At 34.7% G+C, this 22,700-nt stretch overlaps 1 protein-coding gene across 11 annotated transcripts in view; it reads right to left on the reverse strand.

The window, feature by feature from the left end:
• DMD (dystrophin) overlaps positions 1–22,700 on the reverse strand; it is a 1,160,159-nt gene that overhangs the window by 613,851 nt on the left and 523,608 nt on the right. For all 11 annotated transcript variants that reach the window (XM_055801176.1, XM_055801179.1, XM_055801178.1 and 8 more), the window contains 2 exons: positions 17,852–18,046; positions 6,551–6,723 (listed from right to left, as the gene is read on the reverse strand). In XM_055801176.1, coding sequence (XP_055657151.1) covers positions 6,551–6,723; positions 17,852–18,046 — 368 coding nt within the window. The remainder of the gene's footprint in view (positions 1–6,550; positions 6,724–17,851; positions 18,047–22,700) is intronic.

Raw genomic sequence — 22,700 nt, forward strand, 5'->3', positions numbered from 1 at the left:
CAAAACCATTCCTATGTATTTTGGGTTTCTACATTATAAATATTGACATAAAGCCTTATCTAGATTTCCCACATTAAAAGCATTTATACATTATATTATACCAGTTATATACAATATTTTATACCTATTTGGAAACAATTAAGGAACCAATGAAACTTACCAATATGTTAACCTGATGGTGTGAGTGTTAACTTGATAGTGTGATATTATGGGGGCAAATGAAGCTGCAAATCTGTTGCAAGAATTAGATTACAAAACAACTGCCAAGGACAGCATTTCTATACAGTAAGTATGGTATGGAAAAAAATTTACAACTAATGTTGGCTGTATGAGTCAAGTAGTATAAACTGTCTCCATTCTGCCCTTTTCAAAATCTGGATGAGCAATTTGAGTTGCTGTGAAACAGAGAAAAATAAAACAACAAACAAAGCAAGCAAAACAAACACCACCACCACCATCTCAAAAAAAACCCACCAAGAAACAACCAACAAACTACTCTGCATGTAACTAAGGTATGGTAGCTATTCCAAGATGAACATTAGAAAGGAAATAATTTCCTTTTCTCATTGAGGATAAGCTAATCTGTTCAGGTTTTCACTTTCATCTTGAATCCTGATGCATGGGTAAGTCTAATAACAAGATTTACAACCTCAACAGAAATATGTGAGTAGATGCTACTCTTAGATGAGGGAGCAGCCAGTGTTTCTGCCTTTCACTCAAAATAACTGGACCTTCCACAAGTTGCTCTTCTCCCTGTACTGAAACAAAGCAGCTTAGCATTCATAACTCACTTCGTCATAGTTACGGCAGGGAACAAAGAAATACTGACTGGGCTTGTTGAAAAAGAGATGTCTACCCACCTATTTAGATTTAAATTAAATTATATTGTTTCGTTACACTTTCCAAGTTAAGATTAGTCTCCCCTAATTTTATCTGTCTAAAAGTAATGTGTCTAATCTTATCCCATCTAGGTTTCCTGAAGAGCCAATGGACCCACTACACAGTGCAACAGTTAACTGTGAAAGAATTGTCTGGGAGTATTTAACTGAGAAGGAATCTAGATGAGTACTGTAAAATATGTAACTAAAACTTGGATAGTTAAAGATAGGTCAGATGACTCATGTCTTCAATGACTTCACATTTGCAGAACATGGTGCCACAGATGGAAATTGGGAATCCACAACTGAGAAACTTGAATGGCCTAAACGGGCCCCTAGGGTATCCAACAAATAATGAGAGTCACCTACAGTAATTTTATTTTTATGTTCCTTAAGATAGATTTGACAGTCAAGACTACAAAACAATCTTCTTTAATGTTCTACATGTGACTGGTTTATCTTTTGTTTTCAGTTTGGATGGCTGGATGCTTTGCAAGGTTAAAAAGTTGTATAATGGACAGTCATTAATTTCTGTCTAATATTTTCAGTCCTAAGTATAGTTTTAGAGTTGAATGTTAATGATAAAACCATACAAGATTGGCACCGGATGAATGAGAGAGTTGTGCCCCTCTAAAGTAAGAGGTTGAGGCCACATAAGTTTTCTTCAGGCATCTAAATATTTCTATAAATCTATTCAAAGTACATTTTCTCAATATTTTAATATTACCTGGCTTTGTACTTGTCAATTGCTTATAGGTATTACTCCAAGACGGTATCTCATATTCTGGAAAGAGAACTATACTCTGAATACATCCCTTGGTCTGAATCCAGATTTCTTAGCACCATATATACATTTTTTTATCTAAGCAAACAGGGCACAGAGGCTGGAACTGACTCAGATACCGCAGAGAGGCAAGTCCTCAAGTCTTACTGGTGGCTGGTTCCACAGTTATATAGGACATAAACGCAAATTTCTTAACTTTGAAAAAACGATGTCTTGCATTTATTTTCCCTAATATCTTGATCCATGCATCAGATTACTTCTCAACGCGACAGAATATAACAGTTAAGGGATTATAATATCTGTTACTATGTGGTGTTAGAAATGCGACTATGATATATTATTTCTCTGCAAATTAACAGATTCTGTATGTATAATACAGGTTTCTCATTAGGCCTTAGCAAGCTAATCAGCGGCTAATTTAAGGTTATTCAGAAATAGCTGACAGTTGTACTGCTGTCCAAACATTAAAATCATTCTTAGTATATGCTTATTAACTAGTTCTTTATGGTTTGCTCTTGTTAATATAAAAATTGTTAGTTTGTTACTTTTATAAAGCCTCAATCTGTTTTGGCACCATTATGATGGATTTGGGGTCTTTTTTGATATAAGACTGTTCTATCAAATTTTTGCTATTTTCAGAATTAGCAAGAAACACTTTGTAAAGATATCTGGTATCAGCTTTCCCACCTTCTCTCACAACATTTAATTTTTAGTAGATTTCAGATGAATTAGAAGTCCATTAATCTAGTTTATAATGTATGTCTTGGAAGATAATTCTTAAATAACACATGAAAAAGGACAAAAATAAATTCCCTGAAATTAATGTGAGAGATCCATTAGAATTGTAACTCATGCTCAAGAAACAGTTTCAAAAATTTTCTACATATCTGTAAAAGTTAAGTATTTTGCTTTTAAATTATATTATTTTTAGTATTTTTTTCTCTTTAACATTATGATTAATTTGCAATTGCTATAGAAATATTTAAAATTAATGTATTGTTGATCTATTCTGGAAGAGTTTGTAGCACTTCATTGATTGAATGACTTCTGGCACTGTTAGAAAGGAATATTTTTAGGGAGCATATGTTGTTTACAGAAACAAAACTGAGGCATAAATATCCTGGGAAGACAATATCCTGACAAGGGATGCAAAGTCTTCCACAAGTGGTAAGTCAATAAGATAAAGATAAGAAAGCAATTTAAACATCTATTTTCTATTCTCTATTGAATAGTATTTATATTTTTTTCCAAATGTTATGTGTTTTCATTGAAGATATATAGGGACCTAGTGTTAGGTCCTACAGGACACGTACTAGGTGTTACTTCCTAAATAGTTGTGATTAGTATTAAAAAACAGTATCCAAGGCAGCTGCAAAGAAAGGATACTATTGTTAAAATCTGGTAAAATTATGGCATCTGAATATTCTTACTGGCACTGTAATGTAACACCGCCTTACAAAATTCAGATTGTATTACCTTAATGTGAGTAGTGGAAAAGATAACATAGTAATTTAGTATCATGAAAGCAAAGGTTGAAGCTACAAATGAAATCATAAATTACTCCTTAGCTCAAAAAAGAGAAATCTGAATTAACTGTGCACTCAGAAAACTAAACCCAAAGAAACAAATTTCACCTAGTATGAGATAGTGTCACTCCCATATATCTGTTGGAGACACAACAAATCATGTTCTGAAATTAATTTGTACAGAAAAGAAAATTACTCCTGTCAAAGAACCATGTTAGGGTTTACTTTAAAAATTGGTCAGTTGAAGACTAGTCTATCAACAAGTTTGTGAAAAGAGTAAAAATTTACGTTCATTCCAAGTTCCTAATACAACTGAAAGAATACACTAGGATGATTGCAGCATTTTTGCTTATACTTTTCCATTGAAATACTGCCTGTTATCTTATAGCGAGTACAGTATGAACACATTCAAATACAGGAAACAAAGTGATGTTAAACAAGGTTTTTGAATACTGTAGAAGAACTGGACTCATAAAGCTATTTGAGTATTTATCATCACAATTAATTTCTGTCAAACTGGCACATGCCCTATTGTAAAACAAGCTGAAAATCTATTTTGCTCTCTAATTAAAAGGAACTCACTATAAAGTTAATTACAAAGTATCTAGATATGAATCAGGACTTCCAGGAAATACATCTCAGAAAAGAATTTAACATGAATGTTTCTATTGTTTTCTAAGAGATTTAGAGTAAGTTCTGTACTAGTAACTACAGGGATAAGGAAAACTTTTGTACTTCCATCTATCATGGTGATAGTTGACTTTGCATTAACTTAAATAATAATTTCCATGTTATTACAAACTTTTGATTTCCTAAAACAAATATTCAGAAATTAATGAAGTGTAATATTTGTTTCTGTAACCTTTCAAATAGGGAAAACACATTCATTTAGACACAGTACCTTGAAAGCAAGACAGAGCTCCAATAATAATTCCAAAACTGTCCTAAAACATCATCATCAATAGCGTATCTCATAAACACAGCTTAATCCATGTCTCAAGGGCAGACTTACAGACACAAAGTGCTAGAAGCAAAATGCTAAAGGCCATATTGTCTTCCTTTATCTCCTCCCTAGTGTTCATGTGCAGTTCAAATGCACCTCACAATACTGCAGAAGCTATAGGGATCATCTCAAAGTTCAAAAGAAACCACTGAAACAGTGACACAGTAGGACTGAGACCACAAACAAAAGATTTAAAAGAAAAAGAAATGCACACAATTCCAGACAGTAGTCAAGCTTATCACCTTGAGTTGCTGTCCATCATACTAAAAGAGGATGACTCCCCCAGGCAAATGCCAGCTGGAAAGTAAACTTATTTTACACTTCCCTAGTGTCTTTATCTGATGACCTCAAAATACTTCACAAACATCAACTCATTTCACCTCAGACTACTTTCTGCTGCTGGCTAAATATTATAGTCTAAATAAAGGATAAGGGACCAGCAGTGCTGGTGGCCCAACCTTTCAGCTAACAGTAAATCACTCTCCTAGCTATCCACTAGTGGTACAAAATGTTCAAAAGGTTTCTCAGAGCTTTGTCTACTATACCAGTAAAAGTCTGGGCAAAGGCAGTCTCTGGGAAAAGTGCAACACCAAATATCTGCAGTTTTTATTACCTGTGTAAGTAGCTTGGCTCCAGCATCTGCTTCTAACTTACCCTTCATTGTTGTACATGGCATCATGACAAACAGAAGTGTATTTCTTACCATGCCAGAGCCAGGTTTACTATTTTTAAAAGAAGTACTGTAAATGGGAGAATCTGGAAACCTTACCAGATTATAAATCTGTTTCAGTTTCTTGCAACTTTAAATGTTGGGACAAAGCAGAGATGACATGAAGATTACTGAGTTATATTTTTCACTATGATTCTCTATGATTACTTTTTAAACTTCAACCTTTCTCTCTCCAGCAACCTAAAGTCAAAACTAATGAGTGACTGACACTGGAAATAATGTTTGTAAAAAGCTGCACAGTGACAGCTGTTGACCAATATTTCTAAACAAAGAAAACACAAAGGTTACCAAGTCTTGGATTGTAGGACAAAATCAGTGTGGCCTAAGCCCTAGTCACTGCTTACATGTTTAGACTCATGTATCTTCCTACTATACAATGCATTTTTTTCCAGAATAATTATAATGATTTTAAGAACAGTTTCTGAGATAAGAGTTATTTCTAAACATATGTATAGTGTAGAAAGTGATATTCTAGAAAATTAATCTATTGTCTTTTGGCGTAGCTGATGGGATGAATGTCAATTTTTCAGCATGGTTTGAAGAGTCAATTTTGTGAAATTTCTATGAATGGACAACTTCAATGAATGGAACTAGCCATATATATAATTATTTTCCTTATCAGATTAATGGTTTATATTCTCAGAAGCATTGTCAAGAACTTTTATGTGGTATTTCAATAAATGCTTGAAACTATGAGGTTTTATTTATGGCATTTGTTTACTTGTTACTTCTTAAATTGTTCGTATTGGAAAAAAAAAGTATATCACTAATCATAGAAATTTTGGTATCACTGCCAGTAAAATTAGATATATCATCTAATTAATTAAAAAAAAAAAAGAGGAAGTATAAACCTAGGTATTTTATTGCACAATGCCACAAATTTTAAACTTCACATATCTCCAGTGCATAAATAAAATACTGGATTGCTAGTCTCTGTTGTGTTACTAACATGAGCAATGCCTAAAATAACAGAATAGGTTTGGCTATTTTTTTTATCATAATATGATTCCTTGATTACAAACATCAGAAATAATATACAAGGAGAATAATGATAATAAGTGTGATATGATATTGTAGGAGATTACAGCTTTATTATCATTTTAATGCCTTTCTATACTTCTTTTGGTTGTCCTGCCTTGCTGTATGATGTCTAATACACAGACTACAAAAAGGTGACACTGGATTTAGAGATGCTAACAACGCTAGCTGTGCTCCTTAGATACGAAGAGAGAACTGCTCCTTGAACTAGTAAATCCTCTGCAATTGAAAGGATTTTACTCTGATGCACCCATCACCAATTCAGATGTTTAAATCAATAGTACAGGTATAAAAGAGTAAATGCCTAATATTCTTAGGGTAAAGGTATGTAATTTATAATGAGATAGGAAAATGTATGCTAAATCAAGCCAGATTTTGGTCCAATGAGAGTGAAGAAGTTGTTCAAAATATTTACAATTTTACAAAAATGCTCATAAATTTAATTGCAGTTCTCTATGTCTAGTTACAAGAAAGTATCATTTGCAACTTCAAAACGTATTTCCACAAAAAGAAGACTAGGAAACAATCAACAACAGTACACCAAATACTAATAGATGTCATGAAAAATAGCAATTTCTAAAAGTTACTTACGCCTGTCGGTCCCTGTACATCTTGTTAACTTTCTCCCATTGAAAAGTAAGCTGTTTCAGCTTTTCTTGTATATTTGCTGCTTCAGTTGGTGTAGTACTTTGCAAAGCTGGTATCTGCTTGTTGTGAATAACGTCTACTTGACCCAGCAGTCTCCCCAGACTGTCTTTAATGCTCTGTAATATCAAGGTTTTGGAAAAGAAAAACAAAACATTGGTTTTATAAATTAAAAAAAAATGTTCATAAGAAAGAGGGGGGAAAATGCTAATTAGACAGCTTTGAAAATAATAACAGTTTCACAATAACTAGATAATAATGACTGAATGTCTATCCTTTCCTTGAAGGCTTTATAAACTATATTTGAGAAAGGTGATGGCTGAAGGGAAAACAAAGTATTATTGACTTCAGTCACTTATAAGTTCCTATACACCAAGGTTACATCTGTTTGAACCCCATTTCTTCTCAAGAAGGCAGAACAAAGTCCTATTTTACAGACTCATGTTTAATTGTTCTTAAATTATTTTGCTGTTTATGCATCTCTTTAGTTCTTGTTTCAGCAGATATTAAATAACTATCAAACTAACAGCACGAAAAAATAGTTTATCAGGTATTGCTAGTTTTGTCTTTTACTGGAGATTCACAGCCCAACATTTACCATTCTTCTAGAAGTCAGTTCTTTGTTGGTTTAGAGAAAAATACTTCACAGTACAGCTACTTAATCACTCACCATCATTTATCAACAGTCCTGGCTAACTGGGGGCGTCCCCGTTGACTGGAGGTTAGCCAATGTGATTCCCATCTACAAGAAGGGCTGGAAGAAGGATCTGGGGAACTACAAGCCTGTCAGCCTGACCTCGGTGCTGGGGAAGGTTATGGAGCAGGTCATCCTGAGTGCCATCACATGGCACGTGCAGGGTAACCAGGGGATCAGGCTCAGCCAGCATGAGTTTATGAAAGGCAGATCCTGCTTGAAAAACCCGATCTTCTTCTATGTCAAGGTGAGCCATCTAGTAGATGAGGGAAGGAAAGACTGTGGATGTTGTCTACCTGTTAACTTAGTAAAGCCTTTGACACTGTCTCCCACAGCGCTCTCCTGGAGAAACTGACTGCTCATAGCTTGGATGGGTGTACTATATGGTGGATAAAAAACCTGGTTGGATGGCCAAACCACAAGTGGTTCTGCATGGAGTTACATCGAGCTGTTGGCTGGTCCCTAGGGCTCAGTACTGGGACCAGTTCAGTTTAATATCTTTATCGACTATCTGGATGAGGGGATTGAGTGTACCCTCAGTAAGTTTGCAGATAACCCAAGCTGGGGGCAGTGTTGATCGGCCTGAGGGCAGGCAGGCTCTGCAGAGGGATGTGGACAGCTGGACCTGGTCAAGGCCAATTGTATGAGGTTCAACAAGGAGACGTGCTGGGTCCTGCACTTGGGTCACAACCATCCCATGCAATGCCACAGGTTTGGGGAAGAGTGGCTGGAAAGCTGCCCAGCAGAAAAGGAACTGGGGGTGTTGGCTGACAGCCAGCTGAATATGAGCTTGCAGTTTGCCCAGGTGTCCAAGAAGGTCAATAGCACCCTGGCTTCTATCCAAAACAGTGTGGCCAGCAGGACAAGGGAGGTGATTGCCCTCTGTACTCGGCACTGGTCAGGATGCACCTCAAATACTGTGTTCAGTTTTGGGTCCCTCACTTCAGGAGAGAGGTAGAGGTGGTGGAGTGTGTCCAAAGAAGGGCAATGAAGCTGTTGAAGTATCTGAAGCAAAAGATTTATAAGGAGTGGGTGAGGGAACTGAGGTTGCTTCGCCTGAAGAAGAGGAGACTCGGGGGGGATCTTACTGCTCTCTACAACTACCTGACAGGAGGCTGTAGGCAGGTGGGGGTAGGTCTCTTCTCCCAGATAACAAGTGACAGGAGAAGAGGAAATGGCTTTAAGTTATACCAGGGGAGGTTTAGATTGGATATTAGGAAAAAAGTCTTCAATGAAAGGGTGGTGAAACATTGGAACAGCCTGCCGAGGGAGGTGGTGGAATCTCCATCCCTGGAAGTGTTTGAAAAACACGTACATGTGACGCTTAACAACATGGAGTAGTGGTGGACTTGGCAGTTCTCTGTTTAAAGGTTGGAATTTATGATCTTAAAAGTCTTTTCCAACTTAAATGACTCTATGATTCTATGAAATTCTAGATGCTGTGACAGAGAAATAATAATTCTACATACTTAATAGTAAATCATAAATATCTTACTGTCTGAATATCAAGTTATATTCAGAACATACCCTTTGAGAACACAACAGAAAAAAAATTAATCCAAACAAGAATAAAAAATCACATCTTCTAGAATTCCACTGCTTTTGTAATAGCAATACTGTATAAAAATCTGCTGTCATATAAACCTGTTTTATTGGTAATTTATGTCTTACCATGGTATTTAGGCAAATGATGACTTGTTTCCTACTTCTCTTGAGTAGTACCTGTTGAAGTTGTTTCCATATCTTCCTTAGCATATTAAGGTTAAAATCAACATTTTCCAGCCTTTCTGAGCATGTCATAATAATTTTCAGATCTAAAATATATTTTTTCTTTCATAATTCTACAATGTATTTTACAAATTCAAAGGGCATTTCTGTTTCTTGCATTGTTTACTTTGTGCAAAAAGCATGTAAATTACCATATCTGGAGTTGGAGAATTTTCCCAAAGATATGTGTTGGAATAATTAGAAATGTGATATAGCAGATTCCACAAGCTACACTCCCTTCTTTACAATTTGATTGATTTTGTGCACGTGGCTTAATTCTTGTTTGCTTTCACTGTACTTGCTAAATCTAAGCATAGCACTATTAATTTTATGATTGACTTAGCCCAAGAATTTTAGAATATTTAGAATCAAAATAATAAAATGCATATTAATTAAAAAGTGTAAGTTATTCTTGAAGTTAATTCCATCCAAAAAATGAGCACAAATCCCCTAAAATTTAACAGTCAACTGGAGCTGTTATTTTTAATATTTGAATATTATATTCAGGATATCATGTTCAGGTGTCATTATTTATGACAAAATGTATTAGACAGGAACATACTCCCTTATATTCTACTCAGTAATAGTAGTATATCTTAAAGATGAAAAGTAAAATCTTGGTGTGAAGTTTTAATAAGTAAAACTACTCTTTAAGACATATTTTGATTGTTATAATTTGTGATTACTAGACTCTTCAAATGGTTGCTTTTTTACGATATAAGATCGTAAATGTCCTTTTAGAATCTATTCCTTGAAATTCTGTTGCCTTTAGAATACTGGAGGGAGAAAAAGTAACAAGCTTTTATAAAAAAAGGAATATATTTTTCTAGCTGTAAAAGATGCTGTCACAAGAATGTTCTCTGGACTTTAGCTTGTATAGTTGAGATTATTATTCTAATGAGTAGCAGTTTGCAGGATTTGACCTCTGTTTCCTCTTTTTTGTAACGTGTTGGCGTATAAATTAGATGCTTTTCCTTCAAGTTAGGTAAGCAGAAAGACACTGAACAAGTAAAGTTATCCTTTTTTATCTAGATGTAGTTAAAATCGATTATTATTTTTTTAATCCTAAGGGTGTGGGATTTTTCCCCAAATTCATTTGGCTAGCTGTATTTCTGTCTCTGGGTGCAACTAATAAAAGACAATTCTAATTTTCATTTTCTATTACCAAACACAAGCTATATATTTGAGATATAATTTTTAATGGAGATGCAGGGAAGGCAAAACAATGTAAGGGAATATTGTGCTTGTCAATGTTTAGGGCAGCTTTTATTTTCTTTATTAACTCCTTTGGATTGCATGCACATAGACTGGAATTCTGTTGCACCTAAATAACTACAGCGTTCTTATTCCTAATCACCCATGGGGAAATAAAACACAGATGTTCAGTGCTGACTTCCCATGTCTATCTGAATCCATGTGAGAGAATGACTGAGGGAGTCTTCAGATAGATTCATTTACCATTAAAAGAATGACAACAGATAGAGGAAGCATCCAGTCATGCTTATGTTCTTTTTTCTTTTATTTCTAGTACGTTACAAGCTCCAAATTCTCTCCTGTATTAATTCAAATTTGATGGCTGCTCCTGGGAAATGAAGAAAAAGCAAATCTGATTGTTGTATGCATCTTGAAGTAGAACCATCAGGTTCTAGCTGCAGAGTTTACCCATATTGTGACAGAATGTTAGAGGGCAAATTTAATTTTCTTTTTTTTTTTGTTTGGCTTTTTACCACTCATTATTTTTCTGCTTACTGCAAAATAACACATCCTTTGATCCATATTTTCATAAGTGCTGGTAGCGTGAAAGAGCTTCTAACACACAAACTAGCAATTTGTACTTCTCATAACTGCCAAATCAGCATTCTGCTGTATCTCTGGAACAAAGCTGCTGCAGTTGTGTGCAGCAGCTGAAAAATGTTTTTGTGTTAAACAAAACTTTGGTTGATGAGTTGATGAGTCTTTGGTTGATGAGTTGGTCTGATAAGTTCTCAGCTAAAAGTTCTCAGGATTCATTCTGAGGCTTATGTGTTTCAGAACAAATAAGGGATGAAAACACAATTGAAGAGTTAAATAAAGGTAATGGTATTGCAAATTTAGGGAGTTTAAAGAAATGGTTGGAGAAAGGGTGTGCACAGAAGTTGTGGATGCCCACTCATTAGAAGTGCTCAAGGTCAGGCTGGATGGGACATTGAGCAACCTGGTCTAGTGAAAGGTGTCTCTGCCTATGGTGAGGAGTTGGACTAGATGGTCTTTAAAGGTCCCTTCCAACCCAAACCATTCTGTGATTCTACGGTTCTGTGGTAAAATTTGAATATGGCTGTAGATTTTTATCTGGAGAATATTCCTTTCTCTGTGCAACTGTTTCAGTGAGACATGTGCATGTCTATATTAATAATTAATTAAAAAGAAGGAATGATAAGAAATAGCTAAATATTATGACACTGCATGAACTAGGGAGACATTTATTTTTGCACTTCTATCTGAATATACCTATATCAAGAATTATCTGAGGCTTTTAGTGGCTCAGTGGTATATCAGATCCTTTGTCTAGTTTTGTACAATTTTTTGTGACCTTTGTAACATCCAAATTATTGTTTTGACTGCACAAAATCTCATAGATGTTAACCTTTCAGTGGAGAAAAGAAGAAAATACTAGCTTTAAAAGCTTTAGGGACAGAAAGTCTAACTTTAGACTAAAAACAAATTGATGCAGTCATCAATCCAAAACATTTGAATTCTTCCATGCCTGGCTGCATTTTATTCAGGCAGCAAGAGGTGCTAAGTTCACCCTCGTAAGGAACCATGGCCATAGCTTTTCAAAAGAATAAACTTAATTTAACTGAGAAAAGTACTTTTGTTTGGCTGAAGGAAATCAGCAATTGTAATATCTTCTTGCTTTATGTTGATGTCTTGACTCGTCTGCAAGAGAGAGCATTTTCCTTCCAACCACAAATAATATATAGAGAAAAATAAAATCCCTGGGACAGCATAAGTATCATGTGCCTTGTCACACTGGGGCTGGGAGCAACCACCCACAAGACACAGAAATGAAAATTTAAAGAATTAGTGGAGAAGTGAATTTCAGAAACATTTGTTTTGATTGTTTCCTCTCTGGTAATACTACATACGTTACCAGGATTGTGAAGAAATGACACCTATATTAGTTGCATAAAAGGCATGCTTTTCCTCCAAAACCTGCAGTTATTTCTCTGATTTTGAAAATCATTATGTGGTGCTAAAAGGTAAGCTTATAGAACTCACAGGTTTTTGTGGATTAAAATAAAATAATAAAAAAAAAATTGTGACATATTTCTGATAAAGAACAAAGAAATTACAGAAATACCAAATTACGCTTGTTTGGATGGTAGACTGAAATGTGATAGGAAGTCCTCTACTTGAGGATTTAATTCCATCAGACTTGACTCACAAGATGGAAGTCTGTGCTAATTAATTTCTGGTATGTTTAATGCTTTTATCCTTAAGCCTGTATACAGTTTATGACAATATATTTCCCCATCATCAGGTTTTCTAAAATATTCAGTCATTCAAATGATCCTAAAGGATTTATTAGAAAGAGAAAGGCTGAACACTACCCACTTCACATAATAGCAATAAACACCCTGTTTACGTATTGCTTTATAGAGCAAAAGAAAAAAAGACTGCATAATTCAGTCATGGAACCGAATGGATTGATAAATGGATAATTAATGGTGATTGACGATGTATGGAGTTTTAAATGCTTTCTCACATTTTAAAGATGTTAAAGGTCAAGATTAAATTAAGTTTTTCTTCCTTTTGGTCTCCCAACACAAGGCACTGTGTGTCTTGGTGAGCTCTTCTCACCAAGAATAGTGGATCCCATCCAGCCCCATAGACCTGTGTGTGTCTCAGTGGAGCAGCAGGTCACTAGCCACTTTGTCCTGGACTATGGGGACTTCATTCTGTCCCTTTTCCCTGTCTTCCAGGTCAGGGGGGTGAGTTCCCTGCTTTCTACTCATCCTTTGTGGCAATATTACCCCCTGCATCCAATAAAGGATGAAGAATTCCAGTCAGAACTCCCTGTTCAGCCAGGCTGGTCTTCCCTGCTGGCTCATCTTTCGGCACATGGGGAGGACCCGCTCCTGTGCCTTGAAGATTCCCTTCTCAAAGTATGTTCAGCTTTTCTGGACACCTTTGCCCTTCAGGACTGCTTCCCAAGGCACAATGTCAACCAGGCTCTTAAGCATGGCCAAAGTCTAAATTAATTCCTTATTTCTCTGAGAATCAAAACCGTTATCATTTCATGATCTCTATGCCTAAGACATCTTCTGACCATCACATCACCCACCACTCCTTTTCGTAAACAGCGTCCAGCGGGCCATTTCCCCTAGCTGGCTCACTGACCAGCTGTGTCAGGAAGTTATCTCCACACACTCCAGGAACCTCGTGGACTGTTTCCCCTCCACTGTGTTGTATTTCCAGGAGACATCTGGTAAGCTGAAGTCCCCCATAAGAACAAATGCTACCGATCTTGAGACTTCTCCCAGCTGCTTATAGAATACTTTGTCTGCCTCTTCATCCTGGTTAGGTGGTCTATAACAGATTCCCAGGATATGCGCTTTGTTGGCCTTCCCATGGATTCTTACCCATAAACATTCAACCCTATCATCACCATCATCAAGCTCTAGACAATCAAAACTTTCCCTAACATACAGGGCTACCCAGCATCTCTCCCTCCTTGCCGATCCCTTCTGAAGAGTTTGCACCCATCCGTTGCAGCACTCCAGTTATGTGAGTTATCCTGCTATGTTTCTGTGATGGTGACTACGTCAGTCTTACTGCTGCACAGTGGCTTTCAGATCCTCTTGTTTTTTGCCCTGGCTTTGGGCATGGCATAAATGTACTTCAGCTGTGTTATCAATCTCAGCTTCAACACTGGCATGCTGCCTCCAGGCTCATCTCTAAGCAAGCCTGGTTTTATCCCCTTCCCCCTTCAAATCTAATTTAAGTCTGATTTAAGCCATGGACCAAGAAATCTATTTCATGTTATATACCTTAGTGTTTCTATATGTTATCCATCTAATTAAAAAAAAATGTTCTAAATATTTATTTGAAAAAAACCCAAAAGCTTAGAACTCCACAGGCTCAAAAATTCAAAAAGAGAAAACCTCAAAAGTTTTGCATGTCAGTATTTACATTTCCTGTCCTTTCTTTTCCTTTTACTTCCCTATTCAGAAATGATTCCCTGGAGCCAATCACCAGGTAAAAAAGCCTGAGCCCTGTAATCCCAGGTAGAGCATGCTGAGATTCTGAGACTATCTTTTGTATGTTTAATTCGGTTGCTGCTACAAGCTGTAGGAGAAATCAGTAATTTGCAGGAAGAAAATCTTTAATAGTCAATACAAAAAAAAAGATCTGGCAGAGTGGGTCTCAAAAGTGGTCAATAATGTCACTGGGATGGCAAAAAGCATAAAACTGGTACAAAAATTACACTGTGTCAAATTTCACATCCCTGGGAAATGACAGTTAAAAAAAAGTGCATCTCTTGATGGTTATTGGTTAAACTTGGAAACAATGGGATGTTTTCACTATCCATGTTTCCTTGAATGCAATGAACAAGTTTATTGAAATCTATACAAATGAAACAAATGAAATTTAAGACAGAACATTTGGTAAAGGAAATTTCAGCCCTGTTGATTCAAATAAACCCATTTTAAACATTTGAGTTTTCACATATGATCACCACACCGGAAAACTTTGGCTTAGTATGAGCAATATATCTTCATTTTGTAAAACCAGATTAAGTTGAATATATGCAAATTTGTGCATTCATTTAATGTACACATGGAACCTCCATGGCATGGAAGGATAATTAGCTAAACTCTGAAGGCATGTTACTCCTACATTTGATCATGTAAGGAAATCCATTGTAATTACAACCAATTAAATATGGGGAACTAAAAGATTGTGAACTCCAACAATATGAATGTCATCAATAGTAGACAGAAATACCATATATGCTAGCAAATGTTCATGCTTATAACAAAATTTGTCCTATTTTGAAAGTATATCGTTAAGACAAATTTATTTTTTCAGTCTATGAACCATGATTTTCCATATGATCAACTGGAGTTTCATCTTTGACAGAACCGTAATATTTAAATTGTTTGTTAAATACTGTAGTACAGTGATGAAGATAGACTGATGTACTGCTATATGTCCTAATACTTAAAAGAGGTTGTAATAAGATAATGGAAACATTGGAATTGCTGACTTTATGAGATAAAGAGACATGTCTTTGTCTCTATCTGATTTTTCCACTCCCTAAAGCTTAAAATGAAGAGAACAACATTCCTATTAGCTGGTTTCAGCAAATTTACTGCCTGTAAAACCATTACAATTTACCAAATGTTAGAAGTTATTAGTTTTTGCAGAAAAAAACTCATATTTTGTTATTTTACATCCTTTTGATAGAAAAACTCAGTGCTAGAGTTATTTATGACAATTCATAAAATCAATTTTTAATTTGTATTTGATATTTCTCCTATTGGATAATTAGTATCAGGTTTAAGTCTTACTATACGTATTTACTTTGGAGAAAAATGTTCAAAGCAGTTACTACTGAAGGATTCTTGTAAATAAACTTATTTTCCTTTTAAGGATTAATTGTAATTGATTATTTCTGAATGGGAATGAAAAAGAGCACAAACTCAGTTTTAAAACAGAGCTATTCATGGCATTTCTGTAATTTGGTTCATGCAAATCTGTCAGGGATAAAAATCAACCACAATTTAATGTCAAACCTTTCCCAACCAGATGCTGAACAATTTATGCACTACTTTTCTATTTTTACTGCAAGATAATGACAATGATAAATGTTTTTGCTTGGAAATAAATATTCAATAAGCAGGCTCAGATCAAAACTATACCCTTCCAAAAGGCCACGAATGTGCAAGATCCATTTGCCTCTTCTAAAAATGTATTTGGGAGGAAGATGGAACTGTGCCCACAAATGCATCTCATAACAATTTAATAGTTCAGTTAAATTAAACTCAGTATGTACTTGTAACCCCAGTAATCAATATTATTAAAGTTGATGTCAACTCCGATAATACCAAATATACAAAGTGAATAACAGATAAGTTATGGATATAAATCAGATATAGATAGCCCAAACGGAAAGCATTAAGAAGAACTTAAATCAACTGCCAGTAAACTGCTTGAGGTAGGTCACTGTTTTTACATGCAATCTAGTAATGAACATAAGTTCACAGACAAGGAACAAATGGTAACTCATTAGCCATGATTTACATGGTTTATGATTTTTTTTTTTTTTTTGTGTGCAGAAAGAGTCATTCTATCAAAAGGGATTGTTTCAAATGAAGAATGACAGTAACATTGGCATGTTGTGTGTTCAGTACTCAGGACCACCTTAATCTACCGGGACTACATCAGAAGTGGTAAAAGGAATGGCCCACTGTTATTTCACAGAGTCCTATTATCAGTTATATGCTTCCTTTGCTCCAATATGTCACTGTTATGCTTCACTACACATACTATACTGCCTTGCTAGGAAACTGAAAACACCCTAATTTTCAAGAGCTAATAAGAATGTGTGTGTGTGTGTGTGTGTGTGTGTGTGTGTATACAGATGCCTACAATGTGTAAGATCTATGCATATATAGGAATTATAAATAGATGTGATTTTATGGAAGTTAATAACAGTAGATGGATTTTTTTACATTTCTTCTGTTATGGAAAGAGGTAAATGAGCTCCTACAGAGGACAATTCAGAGCACCTAGCCAGCGCCCCTCCCCTGAATCTCCCTCTAAGCTTTTTTCTTATAGCTGACTGTGGGCAAATTCCAGCCACTTTGAGCTAACATTTACGTTTGTTAAAACCTTTCCTTCTCCAAAATAATCACAGAAAAATGGAAATGTGGCCTTCTCTTCATGATGAATGACAGTTTGAAATTGCTGTAATTATATACGGCACTTAAACATCATTTTTTTACAAGGCTTTCCTCACACAAACATTATTCTGCAAAAGCTGATAATTCATTCACCTACTTAGGTTTACAACTTTAATCTTATTCTCTTCTTATGAAAATCATGTGTTGGAAAAATGTCACCAATTACAAAAAATTCACAGTTGTAAGCAATGAAGAAGCCATACAATAATATTAAAAGTTATATCAACAATACTGAATTAGCTTTAACTACATTATCTACCTATTGGACAATATTTTTTTTATCTAGTTAAAGTGTAATAATTACACAGAGTACAGCCTCAATCAGACTTCAAGATTTTTGGTCTAGCGTGGAATGAAACAGCTAGATTGTATTGGTTTTGTTGCTGTTTTAAAAAAACATAAAAAAATCGACCACTAAAATAAATCTGCCAAGATCGGGTATGGATAGGGTGGCTCACTAATTACCTCAAATTACAAACACAAAAACAAAACTAAAAAACTTTAACCACAAATCCTCAATTTTAAATATATAACTGCTTCTTTTTCATCCTTTCTGTTTCATTCAAGGATACATTTTGCAGATACCCTAATGCTTTTGTCTTGCACATACAGGTGAAACAGCCAAAAAAAAAAAAAAAAAAAAAAAAAAAAGGAAAAAGAACTCTCCAGTATTCTTACATTTTGCACCAATGTGCCTTCATATATAAACATCCATAAACGTACACATCACTGAGGGGCTGAGCACATATATATGGCTCTAGGATTGAGAGCAGGCTGCCAATATACAGAAGTCCCAAAAGTTTGGAATGCAATTGTAAGAAAAGCTTTGTAACTTACTTTGAGACACTCTTCTTGTTTGAAGAGATCTTCACAATCTTTAGCACGCAGAACAGGAGAATTAAGGCGCTCTTCTACTTCAAGCAAGGCTTGCAGAAGGTGAAGGATCTCTTCCAGGTATGTAGAAGGCACATGAGTGGTTTCCACAGCCGTAGTTTCGGTCACCACAAAAGTTGTATCTTCAGGAACTGTTTGCTAGTATAGATATACAACAGAATGCCTCCTTTAGTTTTTTAACACTACACAAACGTATAACTTAATGCAACTTCCAGTTCACAACCTAGAAACAATTAAAAATAATCTCTAAGGAAATATGCAAGAAATGTTTGAGGTTTCTGATGCAGATCACTCACACTCCACTAGTCTGAAATGACAGGTACTAAAATTAATCCATACAAAATTGTACAAACTTTTCTTCTCTTATTCTTTAAGGAAATGAAGATAGGAAATGCAAAACTACACTGAGATTATGGTGTTACTGAGATTTTAGTGGTATCCCTGTCATCTTAAATTGCCACACCTCTTTAAGAATCTGTCCTTTATAGAAATTCCATGCATGCCAGTCCTAAAAAACTAAATCACATTAAGGTGTCAAGTAAAACAATGACTTGTGTAATAAGTCATAATTTCTTAACATCTAGGTCAACTCAGCACCTGTAACACTATTCTAAAACCTTTCTCTTCAAACCTGGAAGTACAATTTGGAATTTTGTGATATGAAAGGCCAACCTCTTCAGGAAATTAATATTATATTATATTATATTATATTATATTATATTATATTATATTCATTATATTATATTCATTATATATTATATTATATTATATTATATTATATTATATTATATTATATTATATTATATTAATTATATTATATTATATTATATCATATTATATCATATTATATCATATTATATCATATTATATCATATTATTATTATTGTTGTTGTTGTTGATAAATATAAAGTAGGCAGCCTATCCTGAAAGCACATGCATCACAAAATATAAAGAAATCCTGGAATGTTTTGGTTCCAAATAGTGAAGAGTTGATCTATGGTGTTTGGAAAGATAGTGACGTATAAAGTGACAAAACCAGTGCCTGTTTATTTAAAATCTCTACCTTTCTGACTTTGTGTGTTTGTAGATCATAGACAAAAAGTAATACAAAGTGTGCTTTGGAGCAGGGAGGACTATGATTGCTTCTTTTTAATAAACTCCAAGTACATGATCACCTGCATCTCCATTAGAAAAGGCAAAATTTAAAAGACAAATTATTTGTGATTTCATAAAGATAAGTTATTATTTATTTGTTTTGTCACATCACATAGGATTCCTAGTGTGGGACCAAGATCCATTGTGCTTGAATTCTGTCTTCTCAAAAATAGAAACTTTACTTACTGAGGACCTCAACAAAACTTTTACAAGCAATTGTTGGTAAACTTTCTTTCAAAAATCAGATTGTTTAGATGCTTCAGTCCAAATACAGATAATAATGGATTTTGGAGCCATTTTTGTGAAAGATAATGGGTTGATGATTCTGAAGAAAACAGTATCATTAGTTAGCTACACAGTATGTAAAAGAAAAACAATATAAACACTGTCTTCTATGTACTACCTTAGCAATGTGTCTTATTTTATCTATTTGCCCTGTCCACACTTTCATGACGTGTTTCTCTCTTCAGTTACCAGGCAGAGTCATCTGGTTTTCATTAGACTTTTAAAATATGCATATGCACATTCTAGAAGATGTATGCATATCACATATAAAGCCCATAAAGTTTTCTGTAGACTTGTGCTATTCTGCTGCATTTCTTATGTAAATTTAATTGCTTTGCTTACACTTTTCTCACTAAATTACTTTCTTAGTAGATCTGCTAACACTGAAACCTCTCTAATTACCATATCACTGCTATCATTTTTATTATTTAAAATAAATTGCTTGAAAAAATTGTGTTTGCCCCCCATGTTTCATGAATCACATGCTCTGCAAAACTAATTTTACTCCAGTAAACGCAAAGGAAAAGTAGTCCTAGTTGATTAGAAAATGGGAGATTCTCATCAGACCACTGAGGCATGCAGTAATATATTTTCATTCCTAGAGACTACACCATGACCTTTCTACATGTAGCAAAGAACTTTAGACCCACATGAGGAACATTTTAACTATAATTGTATTTTTCTTTTTGACTGAGAAGACAGAATATTTATATTCACAGCAATGAAAAAAGCATGCTAGCTGTGTAAGGTTATTCACTCAAAATGAGGTCACATTAATATGTAAAGTGACACACAAAATATAATAAGTTTCTATAGTTGTATTAAGCTAGTTTTTGTTCCACCCAAATTTAGACTACCGACAGTGTACGTAAAATGTGCACACGTGTACATAAAATAAAATCTGTGCCTTCTTTTTTTAAACAATTTCTGAAATTGTAAGATCAGGAAGGTATCTGATGTGAGAGCACTTAATGGATGTCATGCTTAATCATTACAGTAGTGCCAAAATTGCGTATTTTTCAATCACTGTTACAAAGAACTCATATAAAAGCACTCTGAGGCAAAATTAATTAAAATCTGAAGACAGGACTGAATCTTGTAAGACATAGATGGTTTACTAATCCCTTAAAATATGTGTAATATTTAACTCCCAATAATGTTAATGAGATGTATGCAACCATGTATTCCTACTGCCCTTTACAGAAAACTTTACATTAATATTTCTCATAGCTGGGTGATCACTTGTATAGTTCTACAGGAAACATGACTCAGGAGATTTCCAATTCAAGCAAACCATTAATGTTTATATCCTTAGTTAAACTGTGAAGTAGCACAACCAGATAAATAAATAAATGGATTGATAATTGAAAGTACAGCCCTACAAGAACCTGCCCTCATATTTGGCAACATTATTTAATACCTTATTAAAAAAAAGGGTAAAAATCTTAATTAATTAGTTTCTGAATACTATTTAAGAGTTGGAAATTTGACACAACCTCAGAAATCAAGGATTAAATTTCTTTGACTGTAGTGGGTTTTTCAAAAGGTTGTTCTCAAAGTGTTTTTTTTCCTTCTATATTTCCTTCATTGGCAGTAGCATAAGAGAACCCAAGGCGGAAGTTGGATAGGCATATCCATAACTGACAACTTTAATCAGCAAAGAAAGGGAAAACATTTTTGCTTGTCCTTATTTTTGCTGGAATTGCCTTACTGTAGAAGATAAAATGGGCAGAGTCCTTCCCTGTGTTCTGGGCAAGCATCTTTACTAAAAATGCATAGCTGAAAGTGATTCATATATTAACACTGTAATGAGAAAAAAAACTTAAAAAAAAAATATTATAGCAGCTAGAAACCAATACTATTACAAATGATTTTAATTCAGCAATGATATATGTCCTTGTTAATGCCAAAATGGTTCATTAGAAGCAAGGTTAGTTAACATTTATGAGAATTAAAATAAATAAGAAAATGGAAATTAACGTTTTAGAGAATTGTTTAAGAATGGTTTTCAATAAGTTGAATCTGACAAAGCAGCAGAATACATTAGTTACCTAAAAATACTCAAAAGCAAATAATAATTAAAAATAATACATAATACAAATAAACTGTTAGGAATGATGTTGAAATGCCAGTGTAAATGGCCATTTCCCAGTGTTGTTTCTGCAAAATCATTTTTAATTGATTTATTTTGTATTTTTACTTGGTTGTCAATAATATACTGATGTGCAAAGTATTTCTAGTCTCTGAAAAGACAACTTATTTTGGGTAGGGCTTAACATTTCATGCATTGCTTTTCACCAAGCATTATCATCTCTAGAATAGTAAATTGAATTTTCTTCCCCATCTTTACACATTTTTAATTAAGGGATAGGATCTTTCCAGAAACATTACTCTGCCTATATGTGATTTTATTGATAGCTGTCATATAGGTGAAACAGAAAGAGAAGAAATACTCCATGATTGGCCTTTACAGAGAAGGCTGATAAGCAAAAATCAAACCAATAAAAAAAAACCCCAAACCCCCCAAAAAACAACAACAAAAAACCCCAAAAAACAACCAAGCACAAAACAACCCCAAACCCCAAACCATTAAAAAAGAACTACACAAATAATGCAGGTCTTGCCCACAAAATCAAATACACACACACACAATGTATCTGTGGTGATTATTTCCTACATCTAGACACTATTACCTGGTGACATCAGAGCTAATTAGCCTTAAAGAATGACGTTAATTTCCTTTTAGTACTGGAAAATTCAACATTAAAGCACATTTCACCCATCTCAGTATATCCATTTCCTTTCCTTTTTCTGCAGAGGGAACAATCCCAACATCACTTCTGCTGTTCAACAGTTTACACCTAGAAAGCCTCCAACCTTTTTGTGTTGGGCCTGTTCCATTTTTGGTCTCTTCTCACTATAAGCCTTCAAACTCATAGTAACCTTAGGGCAATGTGCTTTTGAGTTGATAATTCCACATATACAGAACACATGGTAGGAGTAAAGTGGCAAAAAACACCTATCAGCACTACTGCACCATGACACAGCTCCTAGCAGCATCCTGATGAGAAGTTCAGGAAAAACAAAAAAATATGTGCCTCCTCCTGAAGTGAAATAATGCTTGAGAAAGTATTATTTGCAAGAAGCTGTAAGATATAGGAGAGTTTAAAACGCCAGTCACCTCTAAGGAATAAACATAGGTGTGCTACAGATACACAAAAAAGAGCAGACACCTTCTGGACCAAGGCACTCATGCCTCAAAGAGTCCAATACACTTTGGGGCAGTTTATTGCTTTCTAGAGCAAATTATAAACTACATGATATTTTCTAGGCCATGGCTAGCATCAATATG

Source organism: Falco peregrinus, chromosome 4, assembly GCF_023634155.1.
Source record: "Falco peregrinus isolate bFalPer1 chromosome 4, bFalPer1.pri, whole genome shotgun sequence".
NCBI lineage: Eukaryota > Metazoa > Chordata > Aves > Falconiformes > Falconidae > Falco > Falco peregrinus.